The sequence below is a fragment of the Panthera leo genome, chromosome C2, assembly GCF_018350215.1.
Source record: "Panthera leo isolate Ple1 chromosome C2, P.leo_Ple1_pat1.1, whole genome shotgun sequence".
Taxonomy (NCBI): domain Eukaryota; kingdom Metazoa; phylum Chordata; class Mammalia; order Carnivora; family Felidae; genus Panthera; species Panthera leo.
The window spans coordinates 148,517,379-148,542,862 of NC_056687.1; the positions used below are offsets into that span (position 1 = coordinate 148,517,379).

General features: G+C 42.8%; 1 protein-coding gene across 3 annotated transcripts; it reads left to right on the forward strand.

The window, feature by feature from the left end:
- The first annotated feature begins 669 nt into the window (after positions 1-669).
- LYZL4 (lysozyme like 4) lies at positions 670-15,842 on the forward strand. 3 transcript variants are annotated; one of them, XM_042955760.1, is made up of 5 exons: positions 670-867; positions 5,039-5,230; positions 5,343-5,492; positions 9,036-9,114; positions 15,583-15,842. In XM_042955760.1, the coding sequence occupies exons 2-5, from the start codon at positions 5,092-5,094 to the stop codon at positions 15,650-15,652; spliced, it is 438 nt and encodes a 145-aa protein (XP_042811694.1). In that variant the 5' UTR covers positions 670-867; positions 5,039-5,091; the 3' UTR covers positions 15,653-15,842. The 3 variants fall into 3 exon arrangements, with proteins under 3 accessions (XP_042811694.1, XP_042811696.1, XP_042811695.1); XM_042955762.1 differs by having other exon boundaries at positions 5,132-5,230; XM_042955761.1 differs by having other exon boundaries at positions 670-767.
- The last annotated feature ends 9,642 nt before the right edge of the window (positions 15,843-25,484 follow it).

Below are 25,484 nucleotides of genomic sequence, written 5' to 3' on the forward strand. Positions count from 1 at the left end.
CTTTATAAGTAAGAGAAGAGGCAGAAAGGTGAGTCAGAGGGACAGCTGGGTGGTTCAGTTGGTTAAGCATCAGACTTTGGCTCAGGTCATGATCTTGTGGTTCACGGGTTTGAGCCCTGCATCGGGCTCTATGCTGACAGCTCAGAGCCTGGAACCTGCTTCAGATTCTCTGTCCCCGCCCCGCCCCTTCCCTGCTTGCCCTCTTGTTCTCTCTCTCTTTCAAAAATAAATAAACATTAAAAAAAATTAAAAGAAATGTGAGTCAGAGATACAACAACATAAGAAGAGGAAGGAAGGAGTCAAAGCATGAGAGGGTTTTGACCCATCATTGCTGGTTTTGAAGATAGGGGAAGGGAGGTAAAGTCAAGTCATGCAGATGGCCCCTAGAAGCTGGGAATGGCCCTCAGCTGACAGCCAGCAAGGAAACGGGGTCTTGGTCCTACAGCTACAAGGATCTTTATTCTGCCGACAACCTGAATGAGCAATGGAATGGGTTCTCCTCTATAGAACTTTAAGATAATAAATTTGTACAGCTTAAGCTGCTAAGTTTGACGTAGCTTGGTACAGCAACAATAGAAAACTAATACACCGTGTTGGTGACAGACCCCTCCCTGCTTCAGAATATTCTGGCGCATAGCTACTGATGTCATAGAAAAGATTCTAGAAGAGCACACTATGGAGAAGCACTTGGGTTTAGAAGCTCTTGGGTGGAGGTAATCGGGTTATCAAGGAAGTGGAATCTGAAAAGCCCAGGGAACCGAGTGCAGGTAGAGCAACTTTTCTGCAATAAAGGTCAAAGCTGCCACAGTGGCTGCTTCTCCCCTCCCGTGAGGAGGCACCAAGGCCTGCAGAAGGACTGGTGAACTGGTAAGCTGGTATAGGATGGGCAGGAACCAGGACAGTTACGATGATACCCAGGTGCAAGAGACACTCAGAAAATCCACTTATTGCTTATATGACGACAATTCTGTTGGGAAGGGTTGGCATTCATTCATTCATTCATTCAACAGAGATTCAGAGCACCTACTATATACTAGGCTCTGTTCTAAGTTCTTTTTTTTAATATGTGAAATTTATTGTCAAATTGGTTTCCATACAACACCTAGTGCTCATCCCAACAGGTGCCCTCTTCAATGCCCATCACCTACTTTCCCCTCCCTCCCACCCCCCATCAACTGTCAGTTTACTCTCAGTTTTTGTTTTTTTTTTTTTAATTTTTTAATGTTTTTATTTATTTTTGAGACAGAGAGAGACAGTGCATGAATGGGGGAGGGTCAGAGAGAGGGAGACACAGACTCGAAGCAGGCTCCAGGCTCTAAGCTGTCAGCACAGAGCCCGACATGGGGCTCGAACTCACGGACCGTGAGATCATGACCTGAGCCGAAGTCGGACGCTCAACCAACTGAGCCAGCCAGGCGCCCCTACTCTCAGTTTTTAAGAGTCTCTTATGGTTTGCTTCCCTCCCTCTCTAAGTTCCCCCCACCCCCACCCCCCGCCCCTCTGGGGATAAAGCAGAGAACAAAACAGACCAGGTTTCTGCATTCTTGGTGCTTACTCTCTGGTGTGAGAGATAGAGGAACAAATAAATGAACAAGGTAATTTCTGAAATTGACTTATATTATGAAGAAAATAGAAATGATTTTCTGTGATGGAGCAGTGATCAGAGGAGATATTGAGATCATTTTTGAGCTGAGACCATGACCACAAAGAGCAGGCTCTGTGGTGGTTGGGGGAGTCCTGTTCCAGCCAGAAGAAACAGCAGACGAAGGGGTGACTGGGTGGCTCAGTTGGTTAAGCGTCTGACTCTTGATTTTGGCTCCGGCCATGATCTCGTGGTTTGTGGGATTGGGACCTGCAGTGGGCTCTGTGCTTGTCTGCTTGGAATTCTCTCTCTCTCTCCCTCTCTCTCTCTCTGCCCTTCTCCTGCTCTCTTAAAATAAATAAACTTAAAAAAAAAAAAAAAACAGCAGATGCAAAGAACCCGTGGTGGGAATAAGATTGGCATGTTTAAGGAAAAGAGATATGCAAGGTGAGTGTGGTGGGGAGAGAGGTGTGAAATCAGACTAGAGAGGTACTCAGGGGCTAGAGCAGGAAGGGTCTTGTTGGCTGGGTTGAGGAGTTGGGATTTCATTTAAAGTGCCAGGGGAACCCACAGGAGGTGAGTGATGTGACTGGATATATGTTTAAAAATTTTTTTTTTAATGTTTATTCAGTTTTGAGAGAGAGAGTATGAATGGGGGAAGGGCAGAGGAGAGGGAGACACAGAATTCGTTGCAGAATTCAGGCTCTGGGCTGTCAGCACAGAGCCCGACGTGGGGCTTGAACTCATGAACCGTGAGATCATAACCTGAGCTGAAGCCAGACCCTTAACCAACTGAGCCACCCAGGTGCCCCTGGATATATGTTTTTAAAGAGGACTTTCTAGCTGTTGTGTGGATAATAGGGATAGGGGAACAGGAGAAGATTGTAGGGTTTCAGAGTATACCTAGGAACCTCTACAGAAGTCAGAGTTGATGGAGATTTCTGAACTGCCATGAGGCAGAGGAGATGGCGAGAGGTGGATAGGCTTTGGTAGAACAGGAGATGGGACTCCCAGTGAATTCACTGCAAGGGAAGAAGGAAGGAGGGAGGACTAAGTATGCCTTTTATGTCTGTCTGGGAGACGGATATCCTTTGCTGAAAATATCCTTTGCTCTGCTGGAAAATGTAAACATGGACTTCTCTTCCAATATGCATTGGAATTTGTTTATTAAGCTAAGGGCAAGGAGTATGACCACAGTTCAGAAAGACAGGTGTCTTCTGCGGATTGAATACTTTGCATATTTAACTCTTTCACCTTTTAAATCAACACAATTAGGTAAGCATTATTTTTTTATCATTATTTAGATGAGGTACAGAGAGGCTGAGTAACTGTCTTCCATTATTCCTGGGATTCCTAAAATCCCAGCTATTACAGGGTAAAGTCAGAATATGAACCCAGGCAATCTGATTCCCAAGTCTGAGCACTTTAAATGCCAGGCCCTCCTCAATAGGGTATGCCGTATAATAGTGATGTCTGTAACTAATCATATGAGTTGAGAGTTTAAACAAATGTTTAAAAGTGAAATTCTTCTAATTCAGGACTATACTCGTTTATTTCTAACTTTTTCCCAAGTTAGACATTTGCATCATTAGTTCTCGACAGAGGACAGTTTTGTCCACCAGGAGACGTTTGGCAGTGTGTGCAGACATTTTTTGTTTGTCACAACCGAAGGGGAGGAGCTTCTGGCACCTGGAGACAGGTGTGCTCCCAAATAAACTCCAATGCATAGACCAGCCCCCAGGAAAAAGGATTTTCCAGCCCAAGTGCCAAGGTCAAGAACCCCTTATGCAAGTAAATGTAGGCTGCAGAACAGGCACACACCTGTGAATGATAACAGACAGGTGGATGCAATTAGTTGCCTAATTAACATATATTTACACAGTGTTGGGGCTGTAGGGCATGCCAGGTAGAAGTTATGTTGTAATTTCCAATTGCACATTCTAGTCTGAGGGATAGGACATAGCACAGAACAGGACAATCACCTGCTAGGTTCTGGAGGTGATTCTGAAGGCAGTAGGGGCTTAGAGGGGGAACGTTTTTGCAGGATTGCATCAGGCTTAAGGAGGTGGCACCTGTAGTGGACACCTGAAGATGGAGAAATGTTTGGGTGGGGAAGGGCATGGTAGGGCCCTGTGGATCGGGAAGAGCCATGCATGGAGACGCTAAGGAAAGGGGCATGGGCAGTGGGGAGTGGGGTAGGGAGGTGCAGAGAACAGAGAAGGAGCAACATGGGAATTCAGAGTTGACTGAGGATTCCTCCTGATGGAGGCAGGGCAGGGTAAGGCCAGATTATGGAGGACTTAGAAAGCCAAGGGTGGGTTTACTCTGATAAGGACTCGGGAACTAGAAGCATTCCAAGAGTAACATTTTGTATATGCTTTGGGGACATTCATCACTCATGTTAGAAACCACCACCTTGGGGTGCTTGGGTGACTGCCAGCTGAGCGGCCTCCGACTCTTGAGTTTGGCTCAGATCACGATCTCTCAGTTTGTGGGTTCGAGCCCCTGGTTGGGCTTCCTGATGACAATGCAGAGCCTGCTTGAGATTTAATCTCTCTGCTTTTCTCTCTCTCTCTCAAAATAAATAAATAAATTTAGGGAAAGAACACCATCTAGAAGAGTTGGGAGGAGTGGAGACCAAGAGGCTGGGTTACCATTCAGCTTGCAGTGATGAGGGGGGTTTAGGTGAAGGTACAGAAGGAGGTTCAGGGAATGGTGATCGGTTGGGGGGGTGGTGGTTAAGGTTCGGTGATGAGGGTGGTTGAGGGGATGGTGATGAGGGGGTTTAGGTGGTGACAACAGAAATGGAGAAGGAGAAACTCAGGAGTCAATTCTCTCAGCACCCCACGCATGACCCCCATTCTCACAGATGAGAAAGCACAGGCATTGTGAGGCTCAGGGACTTGCCTGCTTTTGTCAGTGATGACACCCCTGCTATGTGGCAGGTCTCGGCTGGACTGGGGTTTGTCTCCTTGTGTGGACAGCTGGAGGAAAGCTCAGCAGAGTTTGATTTGTAGACAGTCTGGGGACAAACTGTGGAAAGGGTGAGACCAGAACTCTGAATATATTCTAGGATAAAATGCAGTGGTGGAAATAATTCAACGTAATAATAATGCTTGAGTAGTGGGACCACATTGAAGTTTTTCCTTCTCTTCCTGTTTTCCAACTTGTACCTAATGAACAAGTTCTACCTGCATAATAAAGGGGAAGAGAGGATTTGATGTCTTTGGGTTTTGCTGGAGGGAAAGAATGTGAGGGTGTGACCTTCACAAGACCAATTTCCTTAGGAAATAGGGCGTCAAGCAGAGGAGGAGAGGCAGGGTTTCGGGCGTCCCGGATTTGCAGTGACACAAAGCAGAGGATTAGGGTGGGAAGAAGTATCATGGTTAAGCCAGGGGAGACTCCCCTTTATCTGAACACACTGAATCGCAGACCCCCACCCTTCTTTTCCTTTAGAGAAACCAGGCTCACCTGGCCACTATTGCCCTGAACTGCCAGGAACCTGAGAAATGAAGGCATCCTTGGTTCTTTCCCTCCTTGGCTACCTAGTGGTTCCAAGTGGCGCTGCTATCATGGGGCGCTGCGTGGTGGCTAAGAAGCTCAAAGATGGAGGCCTGGATCATTTCGAGGGCTACAGCCTTGCAAACTGTGAGTAGGTCCCTCTAAGCCCCTTCTCTCCTCACCTCCTTTTCCTCTGGCCTCTGCCCAGGCTTCCGCAATTCACCTTCCCCCTAGCCACCCACCTCCTGTTCCATCTTAGGGGTGTGCCTGGCTTATTTTGAGAGCAAGTTCAACCCCACGGCGGTCTACGAGAACCTCCAACGTGACTACACTGGCTACGGCCTCTTTCAGATCCCCAACCGTGACTGGTGCGACACGGGCAAGAACCGCTGTCACATGTCCTGCTCTGGTAGGTCACCTCCCTCCATTCCACACCGGGGCACCGGGGGCTGCAGCACAGAGCTCCTGAGGCCTGCCTTCAGGGTGGCCAGAGTTTGCAGGCTTGGAGCAGGGAGGAGGCGGGGCTGGTAGGGGCGGGGCCTGGGAGGCTGAGTGCGGTGAAAGGGCTGCGGAGAGGGGAGGCTGGGCTGTCCAAAGAGGAATGCAGATGCCCATCCGGATAGGCAGAGAAGTTGTCAGAATGTTGAGAGGAGGCGGGGGAGAGGCTGCGAGCATCAGAGCCTCTGGGCCTGAAGGGTTGGAGCAGAGGGCTCTGTGGGGGCTTCATTTTGCCCACACCTGGGCACAACACTCTACTTCAAGGGGAATGGTTGCTGCTGCTTGGACAGGCAGAAGTGGTCGCTGGGAGGATACAGGAGTAGGCTCTTACAAAGGGAGCTTTGCTGCCGCTCTCAGGGGTTCCAAGTACCTGTACTCAAGAGGTTGCACTTGCCCAGGGTTCCATCATCCTAGCACTTACTGAGGACCCACTAAGTGCCAGGTCTCCTGAACTTGCCATTCTAATGCTGGCAAACCGCCAGGTACTCCAGTAAGCTCTTCATGGATATGAATTCGTCTAATATTCTCAAAGGCACCCATGACATGGGCATCATTATTATCCCCATTCTATAAATGGGGAAACTGAGGTCCAGAGAGGGTTAGTGGCCCAAAGCCACACAGCTGGTAGGTGGTATCGTTGAGAGGCAAACCCAAGCAGTGTGACTCCTGAGTCAGGACTAAACCAATAGGGTGCAGCACCAGGCCAGAGCTCTCTCTGAAACTTGAGGCTGTTATTCTGCCTTAGGAGGGTCTAAGAGCCCAGCATTCTTAGGGTCTCCCTAATGAGCAAACCTCCTTCCCCCATGATGAATGAGAAACGTTCTAGAACCTATAGCTGCTGAGCTGGGTCTTTAGGAGACAGAGTGGGGAGGTCATGGTAAAGCTTCTTATATGGGCCAGGAGAAACCTGCTTGGTGTTGGGCCCCATGCTTGGCCTTGGGACTCCAAAGAGAAGTAAGACAGTTCCCAGATTCAAGACGACACAGAATTGCAAAGTAGGAGGGAAAGGTGCAGGAAACACACAGGAACCCAGTGGGATTCCCAGCCACTCCCATTACAAAGTGACTTACATGAGTTTGTGCAATTCACTTCCTAGAGCTTCCTTATCTGTGAAGTGGGGATAACATTAACTACTTCTTAAGGTTGCTGTGAACATTCAGTGGGATAATGTATGGAAAACACTGTGCAGGGCCCAAAATCACAGTGATCAAAGTCTAGGGGAAATCTACACATTAAGAACATAATTACTGTGATAGGTCATTCAGTGTCATCCTAAGCTTCCTGGTAGCCAAGACAAGAAGAGAAACCCAATAGGCCCATGATTTATATCTCATAAGAAGATTGACTGATTGGTTGCCAGAATCTGACCAGAGAAACAACTAATTATCTATAATAGACGTGGTACTGAGTGCTGTGATGGAAATATGGTGGAGTCGATATCTTTGAAAAACCCTCCCACTAGATAAAATGTAAAAAATTAAATCTGGAATGCCTGGCTGACTCAGTTGATAGAGCATGTGACTCTTGATCTCAGGGTCGTGAGTTCAAGCTCCTTATTGGGCATGGAACCTACTTAAAAAAGAAATATCTTCTATAGTACCTGGCTGGCCTGGCAAGAAAGGAAAATCCCTAAAGGCTAAAATGAGGAGCAAGAATCCAGACAGATAAATGAAGATTGAAGCTGATGGTGACCCAGGGGGCATCAGCTGATTCCCTGTGGCCTAAGGCAAAGGTTTGAGGTCATCGTGTAGATGGGGCCTGAGCAAAGCAAGGAGGTACGTTGGAGACACATTGAGAACAGCACTGTCAGCTGGAAGAGATGAGCTAGAATATCCTGAAAGCAACGACATTCTAAAAAGAGGGGGAAACAGTCTCCTTGGGAATTTGTAACCACAAGCCAGCAGGTCTTCCTTGAGCCACAAGGAAGACAGGCACCATCAAGAGCTACTAGGCCCTGTGCTAAGTCCTGGGAGCAGTTCAGGGAATTGTATCCTGTCCTTGTCTAGCAGGGTGAGGAGCAGAGATAATCTTGGCTCCACCTCTTACTACTTATGTGAGCTGAGCCTTAGTTATCTTATCTGTAAAGTGGTAATAAGAGGACCTACCTCCCAGGGCTTTTGTTGAGTTTTTAATGTGCTATGGTGTACATTAAGAGCTAAGCACGGCGTCTGGTATACCGCCTGGTGTGTGTGACGAATACAACTTAATTCAAAGAATTTACAAAGCAGCTGGGGTTTAGGACGCACGCACGCACACACACGTGTGTGTGTAAGCATGCATGCACATGTGTACCTATGTATGCACGTAGGTATGTATACACACATGTATGGATTTAACAGGTAAGTGCTGCATCAAAGTGGCATTTTATTCAGAAGAGGGAAGAGGGCGCAGTGAGCTTGGTTGGTGGTCAGTGGCAGACTTTTAAGGACCGTCCTGTTTAGTTGAGCTGATCCAGATTGGGAGATGAGCATGAATAAAGTCCAGGAAGAGAAACTGTGTATGATTACCTAGCTGTGGGTATCAGGGGTAGAGCACCCACTTTCAGGGTGGGCACTAGCTTTGTCTCCTGCCCCTTGGTAGGTCTCTAATGGTGGGGCCATGGAGGAAGGCAATGGAAGGGTAAGGTGGTGGAAGTGGAAATGTACGTTGGGGCAAAGTTGGACTCTGCCAAGGACGTGGAGTTTTGTTTTACAGGCAACCAGGGGGCACCGAAGTACTGTTTTAAGGACAAGCCATCAGACTGGATTAGGGAAAGGAGGAGGCAAAGTGTAGTCAAGAAGGAAGGTATTGCAGTAACCCAGGTGGGAGGTCTTGGCTTCCACATTCAAAGGAGAGAATGGGGTGATGAATGCCTAGTCATGTTGGTTCCCCAGAGGCACCTCTAGGCCATCTCACATGCTGTTTCTTCTGCCTGGACCAGTTTTCCTTCTGTGATCCTTCCACCCCTTTTCCTTACCTACTCTTTTAGATGTCACGTGGCCCAATAACCCCTCCCTGACCCTGAAAGTCTGAATGGGGTGCCCCCACTCATCAGCTCCCATGTCAAGCTGCATTCCCCCATCATGCCAGGTATCTTTGGTATTGTACTTATCTCTGATCTTTATCTCTCTCTATCAGACTGCAGGCTCTAGGAGGACAGGGACAGATTTATTGTGTTCGCCATTTTGTGTCCACTGCTTCTTAGATTGCTTAGCACAGTATATTCACTATACATAAATATTTTTAATGAAAATATTATGATAAGAATTACAAGAAAAAAATCAATAGATTTAGTAAAAGAGGACCACATGCTACTACCTCCTAGGGTTGTCTTGAGAAAAATCTAGGGATAGATTTATCCTTGGAATCATATGGAAGCCTCTCTAAACATGAGTACCCTGTAGCTTCCCTGACATCACTCTGACTTAGCTGCCAAGTTGTGGAGTCGTATTTTTCCACTGTGTTTTTTCCACAGCTTTACTGAATCCAGATTTGAAGAAGACAATTGAATGTGTTAAGAAAATCGTAAAAGATAAGGAAGGGTTGGGAGCATGGTAAGTGGTACATTTTCTAATAGTCTGTATTAATGACCATCACCCATTATATTTTTTATTAAAAAATTTTTGTTAAGTTTATTTATTTATTTGAGAGGAGCAGAGAGAGAGAAGAGGCAGAGAATCCCAAGCAGGCTCCATGCTGACAGCATGGAGCCCAACGCGAGGCTTGAATCCATGAAACCATGAGACCATGACCTAAGTTGAAACCAAGAGTTGGATGCTCAAGCCACTGAGCCACCCAGGCGCCCCCACCAATTATATTTAATCCTAATCTTGGCCTAATCTTGGTCTCTGCATATCTGTAGTCTCAAACTAGTGGGATCCTACTCCCCAAGATAAGCGGTAGAACACCACTGAGTTCTGCAACCCCGAGCTCTCAGGAGGAAGGACATAATTATCAGACAAATTGCCTTAAGTTGAATGTATTTTTTCTTTCTCAAATCTTGTTTAGAGTTATACAGGAGGCTAGGGTGAGCATCCTTGAAATAAATCTCTGTTTATATCTCTGATTATTTCTTTCATCTGAATTCTTGTAAGGTTCTTAATGTTGTAAAATGACTCTCCAGCAAGTTTGTACCAATATCAGTATTAAGAGCTTAGTAAGATGCCTATTTAGTGAACTCTGATCAAGTATAAAATCTTTGCCATTTGAAAGGTATATAATAATTTTATCTTCTTTTGCATTTTATGATATCCCATTAGGGGTGTTTTCCCATTATGTTTGTTACATATTTATATTCTTTTGTGATTTTTCCTCTGCCCCTCTCCTTTGCTTATTTTTAAAATTCAGATCATATTTGTTTGAAATAACTCTTTATATATTAGGTGTTGTATTAGATGTATTAACGGATAGTTATATATTTGTTACCAAAAATCACTGCAACTCTGATTTCTTCTATAACCATGTATTTGCTTAGTAAAGACTTCCAAAATTTACAAGTGGTTGGGCCTGTATTTGACTTCTTTCACTCAATATTTGTTCATATTGTTGTGTATAGTTCTAATTTGTTTGTTTTCGTTGCTATATAGTATTCCATTATATGGATGGATGTATCAGTTTATATATCCATTATTCCATTTGTGGGCATTTGAATAGTTTTCATTTTTTTAGTGCTGCCATGAACAGTCTATACTTTTCTTTTGGTGAATGTATAAATGGATTTCCATTGATTACACCAAGGAATAAAATTGTTAGTCATAGATATGCATATTTTCAGATTTGGTATATTCTGCCAAACAGTTTTCTAGAGGGATTCAATTTACGCTGTCACCAGCTGTTGTAGGTTTTGGTGGCTCCAAGTTATTATCAGTGCTTGATATTTTTTAGGTTTTTCTTGTGGCTGTGTAGTAGTATTGCATTGGGTTTTACCTTGTGTTTCCTTGTCAACTAATGAGATTGAGCACTTTTTCAAATTTTATTGGCCATTTAGATATCCTTTTATGTGAAGTGCCTGTTCAATAGTTTTGTCAGTTTTCCTATTACATTTGTCTTTTTTCTTATTAATTCATTGGGAATTATTTGTATGCCCTGGGTAAAATTTTCTGTTGGATACAAGTATTGCAAACATCTTTCATTTTGTCGGTTACCTTTTCACTTTCTTAAAAAAGTCTTGATAAAATGAAATTCTTAGTCTTAATGCAGCCTGATTTATTATTAATTTTCTTGGGGCGCCTGGGTGGCTCAGTCGGTTGAGTGGCCGACCTCGGCTCAGGTCATGATCTCGCGGTCCGTGAGTTCGAGCCCCGCATCAGGCTCTGTGCTGATGGCTCGGAGCCTGGAGCCTGTTCAGATTCTGTGTCTCCCTCTCGCTGACCCTCCCCTGTTCATGCTCTGTCTCTCTCTGTCTCAAAAATAAATAAAACGTTAAAAAAATTTATTATTAATTTTCTTTTATGGTTATTTTTGTGTTTTTTTAGAGGAATATTTGCCTATTCCTAGGTCATGAGGATAGTCTTCTTAATTTTTTTTCTAAAAAACTTTATTTAATCTCTCACATTTGACTCTCAATACATTTTGCTTTCTTTTTCTTGCTTTATTGCATTGGCTAGAAACTCCAGTAAATGTTGAGTAGAAGTAATGATAGTGACATCCTTGTCTCATTCCCAATCTCACAGGTAAGACATTGGATATTTTATCATTAACTGTTTTATTTTCTTTAAAATTTCTGAGATAATCTTAATCAGATTGAGTGTTCTTTTCCATCTTTTCCATTTCTAGTTTGTTAAAGGTTTTTAAAATCATGAATGGGTGTTGAATTTTGTTTATTACACTTCTAGTATCTTTGAAGTTCTGTGTTAGCCTATCCATCTTTTTTTTTTTTTTTTTAAGCTCTTGCCTTTTTAATCTCTTTTCTTTCTCTTCCATGGCTTTCTCCAGAGCTTGTGCCTGGTGACATCTTATTGAAGACATCAGTTATATAAAATTTACTTCTGGATTCTGTAGTATATTATTCTCAGAGGAATGTTCCTCTGAATTTCATGATGAGCTCCCTTTTCTTCTACTACTATTTTCCCATAAGTACCATGTTAGTTTCTTTTTTTTTTCTTTGAATAAGGACAGATTTTCCCTCTTATTCAGTATTTGCCACATAGACAGGTCATGTGACTTTTTCTTGTTTCTGCTCACTGTTACTTGGCTAATGGTTATAGAACAGTGTGTAAGTCTCCTGGCCCAATTTCCAACCTGGAGATTTTCCTGATATGTGTGTCTAATTCTCTCTCCTAGTCTGAGTCAGTGGAGTACGTAAAAACCCTCCATTCCCAGCATGCACCTCCACCACCTCCACCGATACCATTTATCATGGAGGGCCTATGCTATCCACTAGACACTGTCTCACCACCGATTTCCACCTTCTTTTGCCTTTTCCACCTTCTCTCTGTCCCGTATTTCATAATTGATGTCCTGATTGATTTGGGGCATTTTAGTCACCCATTAGATCTAGAAACAATGTAAATATTTTTTCAGTGTCAGATTGTGCATCTTAATATTTTTTGCTATTAGGGTTTATCTTGTAATTGATGTGTCCTCCCAAATTTTAACAAAAGTTGTTAATAAATCATTAACATATTTTACAATAGAGGAAATCCTTTAATGATAGCTACAATTTCTTTCCTTTGCCGGTATGTAGGCTTTGCATGTCTATATGAACATCACCATCCTTGTGCAGTGAGTATTCTTATTCCTTGTGAAATGAGGAAACGGGGGCACCGAGAGGTACAAGTTACCCATGGCCACAGTGGTGGAACTAATTCTAGATCTGTGCAATTCCAAGCCTCAGCTTTTACCAGTCTGTTCAAAGAGTAGATGGTTGGCCCAGGAAATCTGTGCTCTGGTCATGTGGAAGGCAATCAAAGGACTCTCTCTGCACGGTTCTTCTGTGGGGACAGGGTTTTGAACAGTCAGTGAGTGAGGAGGGGCAGAACTGTAGGTGGACCCATCTTACCAGCGGAAGTCTTGAGTAGTGTTTCTTATAGTGACCTCAGGGCCCTATAGGCAGTGAGACCTTGTTCAGAATCTGGCAACAGAACGTGTGTCAGTCTCAGAGGTCAGCTTTTCATTGTTGCTTTTTTGTCATTTTCTGTGCCTTTTGGTGCTAACTTCAGTCAGAGATTTTTGTCTGTTTTACTTGCCTCCAGCATCTGGCTCTGTGCCTGGCATATTATAAGTCTTCCCTAAATGTTTGTTGGAAGATCAAGTCCACATTTGGGCTGTTACCTAGAAGCCATTAAAATTTTTAGAAATTTATTATTTATCATTTCTCAAAATAAAAATAAGACATATGTGTTTAAAAATGAAAATCAAAAAATAAACATCTTGCTCTTATCAGCAGCCTCCTGAGGGTCACCGCTGTTAATATGTCTTGTAAATCAGAGAAAAATGTGTAAATATTGAGAATAAGAAAAATATCTTAAAACACACATGAAATCCCAACATGCACACTGACCTGCACCTAACTTTTTTTTCACTTATTAAAGAGCTTGCAAATCTTGGCATAGTGATACCTAGAGGTATCTGCCCTCTGGATGCTGCAGGTAATTATCTGCCAGTCCCTTACTGATGAACAGGTAGATTGTTTCCATTTGCTAGGACCACTAAGTGCATTTAAATGTTGGTAGAGAGGGGAGCCTGGGTGGCTCAGTCAGTTAAGCGTCTGACTTTTCATTTTGGCTCAGAGGGTCATGATCTTGTGGTTCATGAGTTTGAGCCCCACATTGGGCTCTGTGCTGACAGTGCATGGAGCCTGCATGGGATTCTCTCCCTCTCCTTCTCTCTTTGCCCCTTCAGCTCTCTCTCTCTATCTCTTTCTGTCTCTCTCTCTCAAAATAAATAAACGTTGGTAGAGAGATTGCTAAATTGGCATTCAGAGAGGGAGCACCCCCAGATACGCTGCGTGAGAAGGACTGTTCCCTCAGCTCATTGACCTAGAGCAATAAAATTTGTGTAGTTTTTGGAAATTGACACTTATAAAATGATGCCATTCTATTTTGCCTGGCATTTTTAAACAAAGAAGCTGAATATCTTTTCATGTATTTGTTGGCCATTTTTCTCTGAACTGATTACTCATATTCTTAGCCTGTTTTTCTTTTGAGATGATAATGTTTTCTTTCATTTTTATTGATTTTATACGTGTCTTTTATAAATTAGGGTTATTAGAACTTCGTTCATGATATCTATGTGAACTATTTGTTTCAGGTTTGCGATTTGTATTTTGACTTCATTTATGGTGTATTCATCATATAGGAGTTTTACATTTTCACAGAACCAAATCCCTCAATATTTTGTTTTGTGGCTCCTGAATTTATACGAAACTGTACTCCAGGTTTGTAAAGAAATCAAGCCATGTTTTCTTCTATATTAGAACAGTGCTGGGCGCCTGGGTGGCTCAGTCAGTTAAGCGTCTGACTTCGGCTCAGGTCATGATCTCATGGTTCGTTGGTTTGAGCCCCGCATTGGGCTCTCTGTTTTCAACACAGAGCCTGGAGCCTGCTTCGTATCTCTGTCCCTGACTCTCTCTGCCTCTCCCCCGCTTTCTCTCTCTCTCAAAAATAAATAATTTTTAAAAAAACGTTAAAAATAAAATGATATATAGAACAGTGCCTGGTACAAATAAGCCCTATATTTTTATTAATATTAGAAAATAAAATTTTCATGGTTTTATGTTTTTGTACTTAATTTTTGGTCTTCTTGGAATTTATTTTAGTGAGGTAGGGATCCAGCTTTATATTTTTCAAATGGTTAGTCAGTGTTCTCAATACTACTTATTCATTAATCCCTTTTCCTCACTAATTTAATAGACTGTATTTTCAAGTGGGAGTCCCCGTAATGTGTCTTCCAAGTGTTTAAAGCATCTTTCATACCGTCTTTATTCTCCCAGTTAATTAGAAGCATGGCTGGCCCTCTAGGGCAAGCACTAATGAGCTAAAGTCATCATTATTGTATAGCACTTAGTAGAGATATGCTGGGCCAGGCTGAGTAAGGCCTTCCCACTTGCTCAGGACTCCAGCAAAGTGAGCTCTTATTAAAGTAATAAGCAGCCGTGTCTTTTCAAAGCTCAGATCAAGCAGCTTTGCAGGGTTGAGGCAGACAGGAAGGGAGAAGACCGAGGGCCTGCATGCCCATGGGATTCCCTTCTGCAGTGCCTGCCCTGGGCTATGTAGAGCCTTGCAATTTCTGAAAATACGTATGTGTGTGTTCTCCCCGAGGCTTTATAGTTGTGGGGGGCAGGGGCTCACAGCCCTTTCTTTAACTGTGGGACCCCTACCCTGGAAAATTCATGGGGGCCTGCCTGGCTGAGGGATGGCCTAACAAAACAAGGTTTCTAATGGTCTGCATCTGGTCTGGAGATCCCCACAGCTTCCAGGTTGGGAGCAGAGGACCTGGGGTCTGGGTACTGGCATGGGGGCTGGGAATAGAGGGATCACTTTTCAGGAGAAAAGTTTTGAAAAACCCAGTGTAGCTGGCCTAGGACCAGCTAGAAGGGAGTTTGAGGAGCTGGGTTGAGGGTTGAGGAGCCGAAAGGGAGTTTGAAAGGTGAGGGGGGAAACACGTGCACGGAAAGGTGAAAGAGGCCCTGGCTCAAGGTCAAGGGTTCCCATTTCAGATCAAGGACTCGCCCTCTGACCCTGGGCAAGTCACAGAACTCCTCTGATGCTCACTTCAGAGAAGTCAAGGATACTTCTCTTGTAGGCTGGGGGAGGGGCTTCCCGTTCACGGTGTGGGACTTGCGGAAAGAAGTGGAGGGCAGCGTGAGTATGCTGCGGGCGCAGGCGGCACGAGCATTTGTGCCAGGATGCACTGGGGTTAGCAAGAGGGTCATACTCGAGAGGCACAACGGCCTAGGAAATGTGCCTGCAGAGGCCAGGCTGGGCTGTAAGTGGGCCAGCAGGGGGTTGTTGGACCTGCAGATCCTGAGCTGGGACACTGGGGAGCCCCCGCCTGTACACTCCACGCTTTCCTTTCTGCAGGCCCTCCTGGTCCCTGAACTGCCAGTACTCAGACACTCTGGAACGGTGGTTGGATGGATGCAGGCTGTAGCCGCAGGGGCGGCCCTGACGCCATTCTCTGGTGGTACCTCCCAAACGAAGACGCTTTTCTGTTTGCTGCCTTCACGCAATCCTGTTGATTATCTCTCAGCTTGACAGCTCCATCAGACGGAAAAGGACGAAAGTTTGCTTCCTCCAGGGATGCGGGATGTAGAATAAACCGGCTGCTTACTCAACCTGGACCAAAGGTCTCCACTTGTGTTATTATCCTGTGATTGCTACTGGGATAACCATTATTTACCGTCATGATGATTTGTTATTATTTAATCTTAGATGGAGGACTTAGAGGAAGGAAACTATCTGGAAAACAAGGTGTGTCCATGAATGTCAATATTAAATAGGGAAGGGAAGAAAAGATACAGGAGAAGAAAAGAGGGGTCAAGGGCGAGCAGGGCCACCAATCCCAACCCGTGTCCACATTGGGACCCCAGGTGGAAGTGACACTACAAAATCCTCCTTGAACTTCTCTGGAGAGAATCAAGTGACAGGTGTTCTTTCTTATAAAAAGTTCAAGTGTTTTTTTTAAATTTTAATTTTTTTAATGCTTATTTATTTTTGAGACAGAGAGAGACAGAGGGTGAGTGGGGGAGGGGCAGAGAGAGGGAGACACAGAATCAGAAGCAGGCTCCAGGCTGTCACCACAGAGCCTGACGCAGGGCTGGAACCCACAAACTCTGAGATCATGACCTGAGCTGCAGTCGGACGCTTAACCAATGGGCCACCCAGGCGCCCCTAAAAAGTTAAGTTTTAGAAAAAATTATCAGAAACTCATACTCTCATTAGAGAAACTGGAAAAAAATACAGAAAAAAAAATATATATATATACATACATATATATGTATGTTCTCCTGTGATCTTAGCTCCCAAAGGCAATTGCTGTCATGCTTTGGTTGCAACTTTTTTTTTTTTTCCATTTAGGGATTTTTCTTCTTTATCAACAATGCTGTGGGGCACCTGGACGGTTCAGTCACTTAATTGTCCAACTCTTGATTTCCGCTCAGGTCGTGAATTCACGATTTGTGGGATTTAGCCCCATGTCCCTAGAGAATCTGCTTGGGATTCTCTCTCTCTCTCTCTCTCCCTCTCCCTCTCTCTCTCTCTCTCTCTCTCTCTGCCTTGTTTGCTCTCTCTCCCAAAATAAATCAATAAAAACTTTTAAAAAAAACCAATGCTTTTGGTTTAAAAAAAAAAATAATGTTGTAGAGTTTTGTACCTCATGTTTTAGAAAGAAAGAACATGGCAGTAAACCTTTCTCCCTATGTGCATTGCAATTTTAAACAGAAAGGGATTTATTTCTGAAACTTCAAGCTTCACAGAATCCTTGCCCAGGATGGATCAGCAGGTGACTGCTGGGGTTTCCCGGCTGCCCCTGCCCCAGCCAGCGAGCAGAAGTATGTGTTCATCGGAAGCCAGGTCACTTGCTGGAGCCCAGACTTGGAGAGCATGGTCCCTAAACTTGCAGCCCTCACATAGGAGGGAAAAGACTAGAGTGACATCAGGGGAGGCCACTGGCATCACCAGCTTCCCCACGCGTGTCAGAGATTCTCCAAAATGAAATCTTAGTGCTGGTTAATATTCCACTGTATGAATGCACCGTATTTGATCTAACTTTCCCCCAGCTGTTAGATTTTTAGATCTCGTCATTTTTTTAACCATTACAAAGAATTCTGTAGTGCCTGTTTGTGGTTGCCCCTCTCTTCATTACTTACCCTTTTTAAAAATTACACAAGCCACATGTACTTAATGAAGACCGTGTGGAGAGGACAGATGGTCATAATGAAGGACATTCAAAATACCTATCATTGGGGCGCTTGGGTGGCTCAGTCGGTTAAGCGTCCGACTTCAGCTCAGGTCATGATCTCACGGTCCGTGAGTTCAAGCCCCGCGTCGGGCTCTGTGCTGACAGCTCAGAGCCTGGAGCCTGTTTCAGATTCTGTGTCTCCCTCTCTCTCTGATCCTCCCCTGTTCATGCTCTGTCTCTCTCTGTCTCAAAAATAAATAAATGTTAAAAAAAAAAATTAAAAAAAATACCCATCATTCCCCACTGGAAACAGAAATTTGCCTCATTGCTACACAGTCACAATTGAGAGTCCCAACATAGGGATGGTATCAGTCTTTTTTTTGTGTGTGTGCACCCTTCACTATTTCAGTGTGAGCACGTGCACATATTTGTTTCCTTACAAACATGGGCTACCACTGTCTATACAGTTTGTAATATTTTGTGGCCTGAGATTTCCAGGTTTACGATAGGAAGCCTAGCACTGTTTTTAACAATCTCACAGCATTCCTGTATGTGGACAGACTGTAACATACATAACCTTCTATTGTTACTGTGTTCCATCCAGACACAAAGTAAATGACCTAAGGGAATCAAGGTCACCATGAGGCAGGCAGGACTGAAAGCAAATCAACCCTTCTTTTTTGTTTGCATCTTGTTTGCTTTCCGAGGGGAAGGAGAAATACCTGTAAGTTTGAATTCCAGGGGCAGAACTTTGACTCAAGTTCAGTAATGATTGAACAGCTTAATCGGTTGGCTTTGCGTGGTTTATCCCGGTCTAGAGAGAAGGATATTCCATAGTTCCCAACCACAGAGTAAAATTCCTGCTGGTGGCCACACTTGGGGTTGAGGCACTGAGAAGCTAATGAGACCCTGAGAGCCGCTTCCTTATTGAGCTGGGAGGCCCATGCTGTTTGTGAGGGGGGGCGCAAGCATGATAATGCATCTGACCTCAACCCAGCCTTCACCCAGACATTCACGACAACCTGCAATTGATTAAAACACTATCTCCTCAAGTGCCAAATCCAGCGTGCTGCCGCCTCCTTCCAGCCCATTACCCTGCCACGGCTCATCATGGGCCTCTAATGGACACTGTGTCAACATGGGCGTGAGACTTGAGGACAAAGCAAATGTTACTGTATCGATTGGAACAGTCTCTCTGGGGTTTCCCAAAGTCAGCTCCTGGCTTGGCGCTCTCAAAGCCACTGAGAGTGGGCATTACAAAGAGCACTTGTTCTGGGGCCAGATCTCCCTTGTCTGGTTTAGGGAATGATGAAAGCTTCATTTAAAAATCTCAATGACATGGGTATTGAAGAGGGCATCTTTTGGGATGAGCACTGGGTGTTGTATGGAAACCAATTTGACAATAAATTTCATATATTAAAAAAATAAATAAAACAAACGTTAAAAAATTAAAAAAAAATAAATAAAAATCTCAATGACGACCCCCATTACTATCACCTCTAGCACCAGCAGCTACCATATGGACCCAACTTTACAAATATTATACGTAGGCATTTACATACGATTTTCCAAAACTTGCAAAACCTTACAAAGTAGGGATGAATTATAATCTTGTCCCGGGGGAAAAACTGAGGCTTGAAGGGGCTAAATGACTTTACTCCAGCCTTGTAAGTGATGGAGATGAAATGAGTATCTCCCCAAAAGCCATAGCTCCCCCACACAGCCCACTCCACACCCTAGTTCTGTATTGGTGTTAGTTTTTCTCTCCATCCATTAGCTAGAAAATTGGTCTCCAGATTTTTTTTTTTTACGATAATAGTGGCTTTTAAAAAATTTATTTTTATTTTTTTATAATTTACGTCCAAGTTAGTTAGCACATGGTGCAACAATGATTTCAGGAGTAGATTCCTTAAGTTCCTTACCCATTTAGCCCATCCCCCCCCCACAACCCCTCCAGCAACACTCTGTCTGTTCTTTATATTTAACAGTCTCTTCTGTTTTGTCCCCCTCCCTGTTCTTATATTATTTTTGCTTCCCTTCCCTTGTGTTCATCTGTTCTGTGTCTTAAAGTCCTCATATGAATGAATTCATATGATATTTGTCTTTCTATGATTGACAAATTTTGCTTAGCATAATTCCATCTAGTTCCATCCGTGTAGTTGCAAATGGCAAGATTTCATTCTTTTTGATTGCCGAGTAATACTCCATTGTGTGTGTGTGTGTGTGTGTGTGTGTGTGTGTGTGTGTGTACCACATCATCTTTACCCATTCATCCATCGATGGACATTTGGGCTCTTTCCATACCTTGGCCACTGTTGATAGTGCTGCTATAAACATTGGGCCACATGCGCCATTTCAAAACAACATACCTGTATTCCTTGGATAAATACCTAGTAGTGCAATTGCTCGTTCATAGGGTAGTTATATTTTTAATTTTTTGAGGAACTTCCATACGTTTTCCAGAGTGGCTGCACCAGTTTGCATTCCCACCAGCAGTTCAAAAGAGATCCTCTTTCTCCGCATCCTCGCCAACATCTGTTGTTGCCTGAGTTGTTAATGTTAGCCATTCTGACAGGTGTGAGGTGGTATCTCATTGTGGTTTTGATTTGTAGTTCCCTGAGAATGAGCAATGTTGAGCATTTTTTCATGTGTCTGTTGGCCATCTGGATGTCTTCTTTGAAGAAGTGTCTATTCATGTCTTTTGCCCATTTCTTCACTGGATTATTTGTTTTTTTGGGTGTTGAGTCTGATAAGTTCTTTATAAATTTTGGATACTAACCCTTTATCTGATATTTTGCAAATATCTTCTCCCATTTTGTCGGTTGCCGTTTAGTTTTGCTGATTGTTTCCTTCAATTTGCAGAAGCTTTTTATTTTGATGAGGTCCCAGTAGTTCATTTTTGCTTTTGTTTCCCTTGCCTCCGGAGAGATGTTTGAGTAGGAACTTGCTGCGGCCAAGATCAAAGAGGTTTTTGCCGGCTTTCTCCTCGACGATTTTGTTGGCTTCCTGTCTTACATTCAGGTCTTTCATCCATTTTTAATTTATTTTTGTGTATGGTGTAAGAAAGTGGTCCAGGTTCATTCTTCTGCATGTCGCTGTCCAGTTTTCCCAGCACCACTTGCTGAAGAGACTGTCTTTATTCCACTGGATATTCTTTCCTGCTTTGTCAAAGATTAGTTGGCCATACATTTGTGGGTCCATTTCTGGGTTCTCTATTCTGTTCCATTGATCTGAGTGTCTGTTTTTGTGCCAGTACCATACTGCCTTGATGATTGCAGCTTTGTAATACAGCTTGGAGTTCGAGATTGTGATGCCTCCAACTTTGGTTTTCATTTCCAAGATTGCTTTGGCTATTCGGGGTCGTTTCTGGTTCTATACAAATTTTAGGATTGTTTGTTCTAGCTCTGTAAACAATGCTGGTGTTATTTTGATAGGGATTGCATTGAATATGTAGGTTGTTTTGGGTAGTATTGACATTTTAACAATATTTGTTCTTCCTATCCAGGAGCATGGAATCTTTTTCCATTTTTTGGTGTCCTTTTCAATTTCTTTTGTAAACTTTCTATAGTTGTCAGTGTATAGATTTTTCACCTCTTTGGTTAGATTTATTTCTAGGTATTTTATAGGTTTTGGTGCAATTGTAAATGGGATTGATTCCTTGACTTCTCTTTCTATTGCTTCATGGTGTATAGGAATGCAACTGATTTCTGTGCATTGATTTTATATCCTGCGACTTTGCTGAATTCATGAAACAGTTTTAGCAGTTTTTTTCGTGGAATCTTCGGGTTTTCCATATAGAGTATCATGTCATCTGCGAAGAGTGAAAGTTTGACCTCCTCCTGGCCGATTTGGATGCCTTTTATTTCTTTGTGCTGATTGCTGAGGCTAAGACTTCCAATACTATGTTGAATAACAGTGGCGAGAGTGGACATCCCTGTCTTGTTCCTGATCTTAGGGGGAAGGCTATCAGTTTTTCTCCATTGAGGATGATATTAGCATTGGGTCGTTCATATATGGCTTTCATGATCTCGAGGTATGATCCTTCTATCCCTAATTTCTTGAGGGTTTTTAATCGCTGTATTTTGTCAAATGCTTTCTCTGCATCTATTGAGAGGATCATGTGGTTCTTGTCCTTTCTTTTATTGATGTGATGAATCACATTAATTGTTTTCAGATATTGAACCAGCCCTGCATCCCAGGTATAAATCCCACTTAGTCGTGGTGAATAATTTTTTAATGTATTGTTGGGTCTGGTTGGCTAATATCTTGTTGAGGATTTTTGCGTCCATGTTCATCAGGGAAATTGGTCTATAGTTCTCCTTTTTAGTGGGGTCTCTGTCTGGTTTTGGAATCAAGGTAGTGTTGGCTTCATAGAAAGAGTTTGGAAGTTTTCCCTCCATTTCTATTTTTTGGAACAGTTTCAAGAGAATAGGTGTCAATGCTTCCTTAAATGTTTGGTAGAATTCCCCAGGAAAGCCATCTGGCCCTGGACTCTTGTTTTTTGGCAGATTTTTTATTACTAATTAGATTTCCTTATGGTTATGGATCTGTTCAAATTTTCTATTTCTTCCTGTTTCAATTTTGGTAGTGTATATGTTTCTAGGAATTTGTCCATTTCTTTCAGATTGCCCATTTTATTGGTGTATAATTGCTCATAATATTGTCTTATTATTGTTTTTATTTCTGTTGTGTTGGTTGTGATCTCTCCTCTTTCATTCTTGATTTTGTTTATTTGGGTCCTTTCCTTTTTCTTTTTGATCAAACTGTCTAGGGGTTTATCAATTTTGTTAATTCTTTCAAAGAACCAGCTTCTGGTTTCATTGTTCTGTTTTTTGGTCTTGATAGCATTAATATCTGCTCTAATCTTTATTATTTCTTGTCTTCTGCTGGTTTTGGGTTTTATTTGCTGTTCTTTTTCCAGTTCTTCAAGATGTAAGGTTAGGTTGTGTATCTGAGACCTTTCTTCCTTCTTTGGGAAGGCCTGGATTGCTATATACTTCCCTCTTATGACCGCCTTTGCTGCATCCCAGAGGTTTGGGCTGTGGTGGTATCATTTTCATTGGCTTCCATATACTTTTTAATTTCCTCTTTAACTTCTTGGTTAGCCCATTCATTCTTTAGTAGGATGTTCTTTAGTCTCCAAGTATTTGTTACCTTTCCAAATTTTTTCTTGTGGTTGATTTCGAGTTTCATAGCGTTGTGGTCTGAAAATATGCACGGTATGATCTCGATCTTTTTGTACTTAGGGCTGATGTATGTCCCAGTATGTGGTCTATTCTGGAGAATGTCCATGTGCACTGGAGAAGAATGTGTATTCCACTGCTTTAGGATGAAATGTTCTGAATATATCTGTTAAGTCCATCTGATCCAGTGTGTCATTCAAAGCCAATGTTTCCTTATTGATTTTCTGTTTAGATGATCTCTCCATTGTTGTAAGTGGGGTGTTGAAGCCCCCTACTATTATGGTATTATTACCAATTATTACCAATTCTTTATGTTTGTGATTAATTGATTTATATATTTGGGTGCTTTCACATTTGGAGTGTAAATGTTTACAATTGTTAGGTCTTCTTGGTGGATAGACCCCTTAATTATGATATAATGCCCTTCTTCATCTCTTGTTACAGTCTTTATTTTAAAGTCTAGATTGCCTGATAAAAGTATGGCTACTCCAGCTTTCTTTTGTCGACCATTAGCATGACAGATGGATTTCCATCCCCTTACTTTCAATTTGAAGGTGTCTTTAGATCTAAAGTAGGTCTCTTGTAAACAGCATATAGATGGGTCTTGTTTTCTTATCCATTCTGTTACCCCATGTCTTTTGATTGGAGCATTTAGTCCACTGATGTTTAGAGTGAGTAACTGAAAGATAGATATTGCCATTATGTTGCTTGTAGAGTTGGAGTTTTTGGTGGTGTTGTCTGGTCCTTTCTAGTCTTCGTTGTTTTTGGTCTTTATTTATTTGTTTATTTTTTTTCATCTTTTCTCCCCTCAGAGAGTCCCCCTTAAAATTACTTGCAGGGCTGCTTTAGTGGTCATGAACTCCTTTATTTTTTGTTTGTCTGGGAAACTTAATCTCTCCTATTTTGAATGACAGCCTTGCTGGATCAAGAATTCTTGGCTGCATATTTTTCTGATTCAGCACATTGAATATATCCTGCCATTGATATATCCTGAATATATCCAGGCCTTTCTGGCCTGTGGATAGATCTCCTGCAAACCTAATCTGTCTTCCCTTGTAGGTTAAGGACTTTTTTCCCCTTGCTGTTTCTTGATTCTTTTGTTGCCTGAGTATTTTGTGAATTTGACTATGATATGCCTTGTTGATGATCAGTTTTTGTTGAATCTAATGGAGTCGTCTGTGCTTCCTGGATTTTGATGTCTGTGTCTCTTCCCAGGTTAAGAAAGTTTCCTGCTATGATTTGCTCACATAACCTTTCTACCCCTTTTTCTCTCTCTTTATCTCCTGGGACCCCTATGATTCTGATGTTCTTTTTTTAATGAGTCACTGATTTCTCTAGTTCTTAAATCATGCTCTTTTGCCTCAGTCTCCCTCTTTTTTTTCTGCTTCATTAATCTCCATAAGTTTGTCCTCTATATCACTGATTCTCTGCTCTGCCTCATACATCCTTGCCGCCATGGCATCCAATAGAAATTGCAACCCAGTTATAGCATTTTTTAAAAATTTCATTCTGACTAGCTTTTACTTCTTTTGAAAATCTCCGCAGAGGGGCGCCTGGGTGGCTCAGTCGGTCAAGTGTCTGACTTCGGCTCAGGTCATGATCTCACGGTCCGTGAGTTCGAGCCCCGCGTCGGGCTCTGTGCTGACAGCTCAGAGCCTGGAGCCTGCTTCAGATTCTGTGTCTCCCTCTCTCTGACCCTCCCCCATTCATGCTCTGTCTGTCTCAAAAATAAATAAACATTAAAAAAAATGTTAAAAAAAAAAGAAAGAAAATCTCCGCAGAAAGGGATTCTAATCTATTTTTGGCTCCAGCTAGTATTCTTGTTATCATGATTCTAAATTCTGGTTCAGACATCTTCCTTGTATCTGTGTTGGTTAAGTCTGTGGCTGTCATTTCTTCCTGCTCCTTCTTTTGGGGTGAATTCTTTCGCTTCATCATTTTGAAGGGAGAAAACGAAGCATGAGGAAAAAAATTAAAATTAAAAAAATTAAAATTAAAAAAAATTAAAATTAACAAATTAAAAACAACACCCACACACCCACACACACACGCAAATCAAATAAATGATGCTAGGACCTAGGTGTGTTTTGGTCTGGGTTTTGAAAGGGGCTTGATAGATTAGAGAAAAAAGGGGAAAGAAAAAAAAGGAAAAAAAAAGGAAATTATTTGAAAATTTGAAGAAATGAATACATTGAAATAGAATAAAATGAAATGATTGAAGTAAAATAGAATGTGAAAAAATTTACACAAAAGTATAGTAGAAAAAAATTAAAAAAATATTTTCTTAAAATATTGTTCTTAAAGAACAATTGAAAATAAAAAAAACTTTTCTTTCTGTATTCAAGAAAAGAAATGAAAAAAAATTGAATAGATGGACCAGTGAACAGACTGAAATATGATTGCAATTACTTTGTTTTGCCCTAGAGGTCAAACTATGAAGCACTTTATAGTCCATAAACTAAGCAGGCAGTGAGACTTGTGTTCTTGAAGAACAAGGTTGACCCAGTTGGGCGGGGCTTAGTGTAATGGCTCCGCTCTCCACTAGATGGCGCTGCTAGCCTACCGGGGCGGAGTGTTGCAGTGCTCTTAGGTGCCTATGCACATGCGCGGGTGCAGTTAAAATGGCGCCACCCAGCCAGCCATTCTGTTCTCCCGGATCAGCAACCGCGCGCCCGTCCTCTGTCCAGCTTTCCTCCACTCCCCTCTTTTACACTGTCCGTGACCAAGCCCCAGGCAGCACCTCCCTCCTGAATTTTATCTCAGATGCGGCTGTTTTTCCCAACCCCTTACTTCTGAGGGACCGCGGCTTTGACCCATTCTGCCCTCTGCAGGGGGCTCTCACTGAGCAATGGCCGGGTGCCGGTGACACCCAGGAACGTTCACGGACCTTGCTGCTGCCG

Excerpts from the sequence above, each read along its gene's own strand:
- LYZL4 (XM_042955760.1), top strand. The coding sequence starts at position 5,092 with ATGAAGGCATCCTTGGTTCTTTCCCTCCTTGGCTACCTAGTGGTTCCA. Across the intron at positions 5,231-5,342 it reads GGGCTACAGCCTTGCAAACT|GGGTGTGCCTGGCTTATTTT; the intron begins GTGAGTAGGTCC and ends GTTCCATCTTAG. Across the intron at positions 9,115-15,582 it reads AAGGAAGGGTTGGGAGCATG|GCCCTCCTGGTCCCTGAACT; the intron begins GTAAGTGGTACA and ends TCCTTTCTGCAG.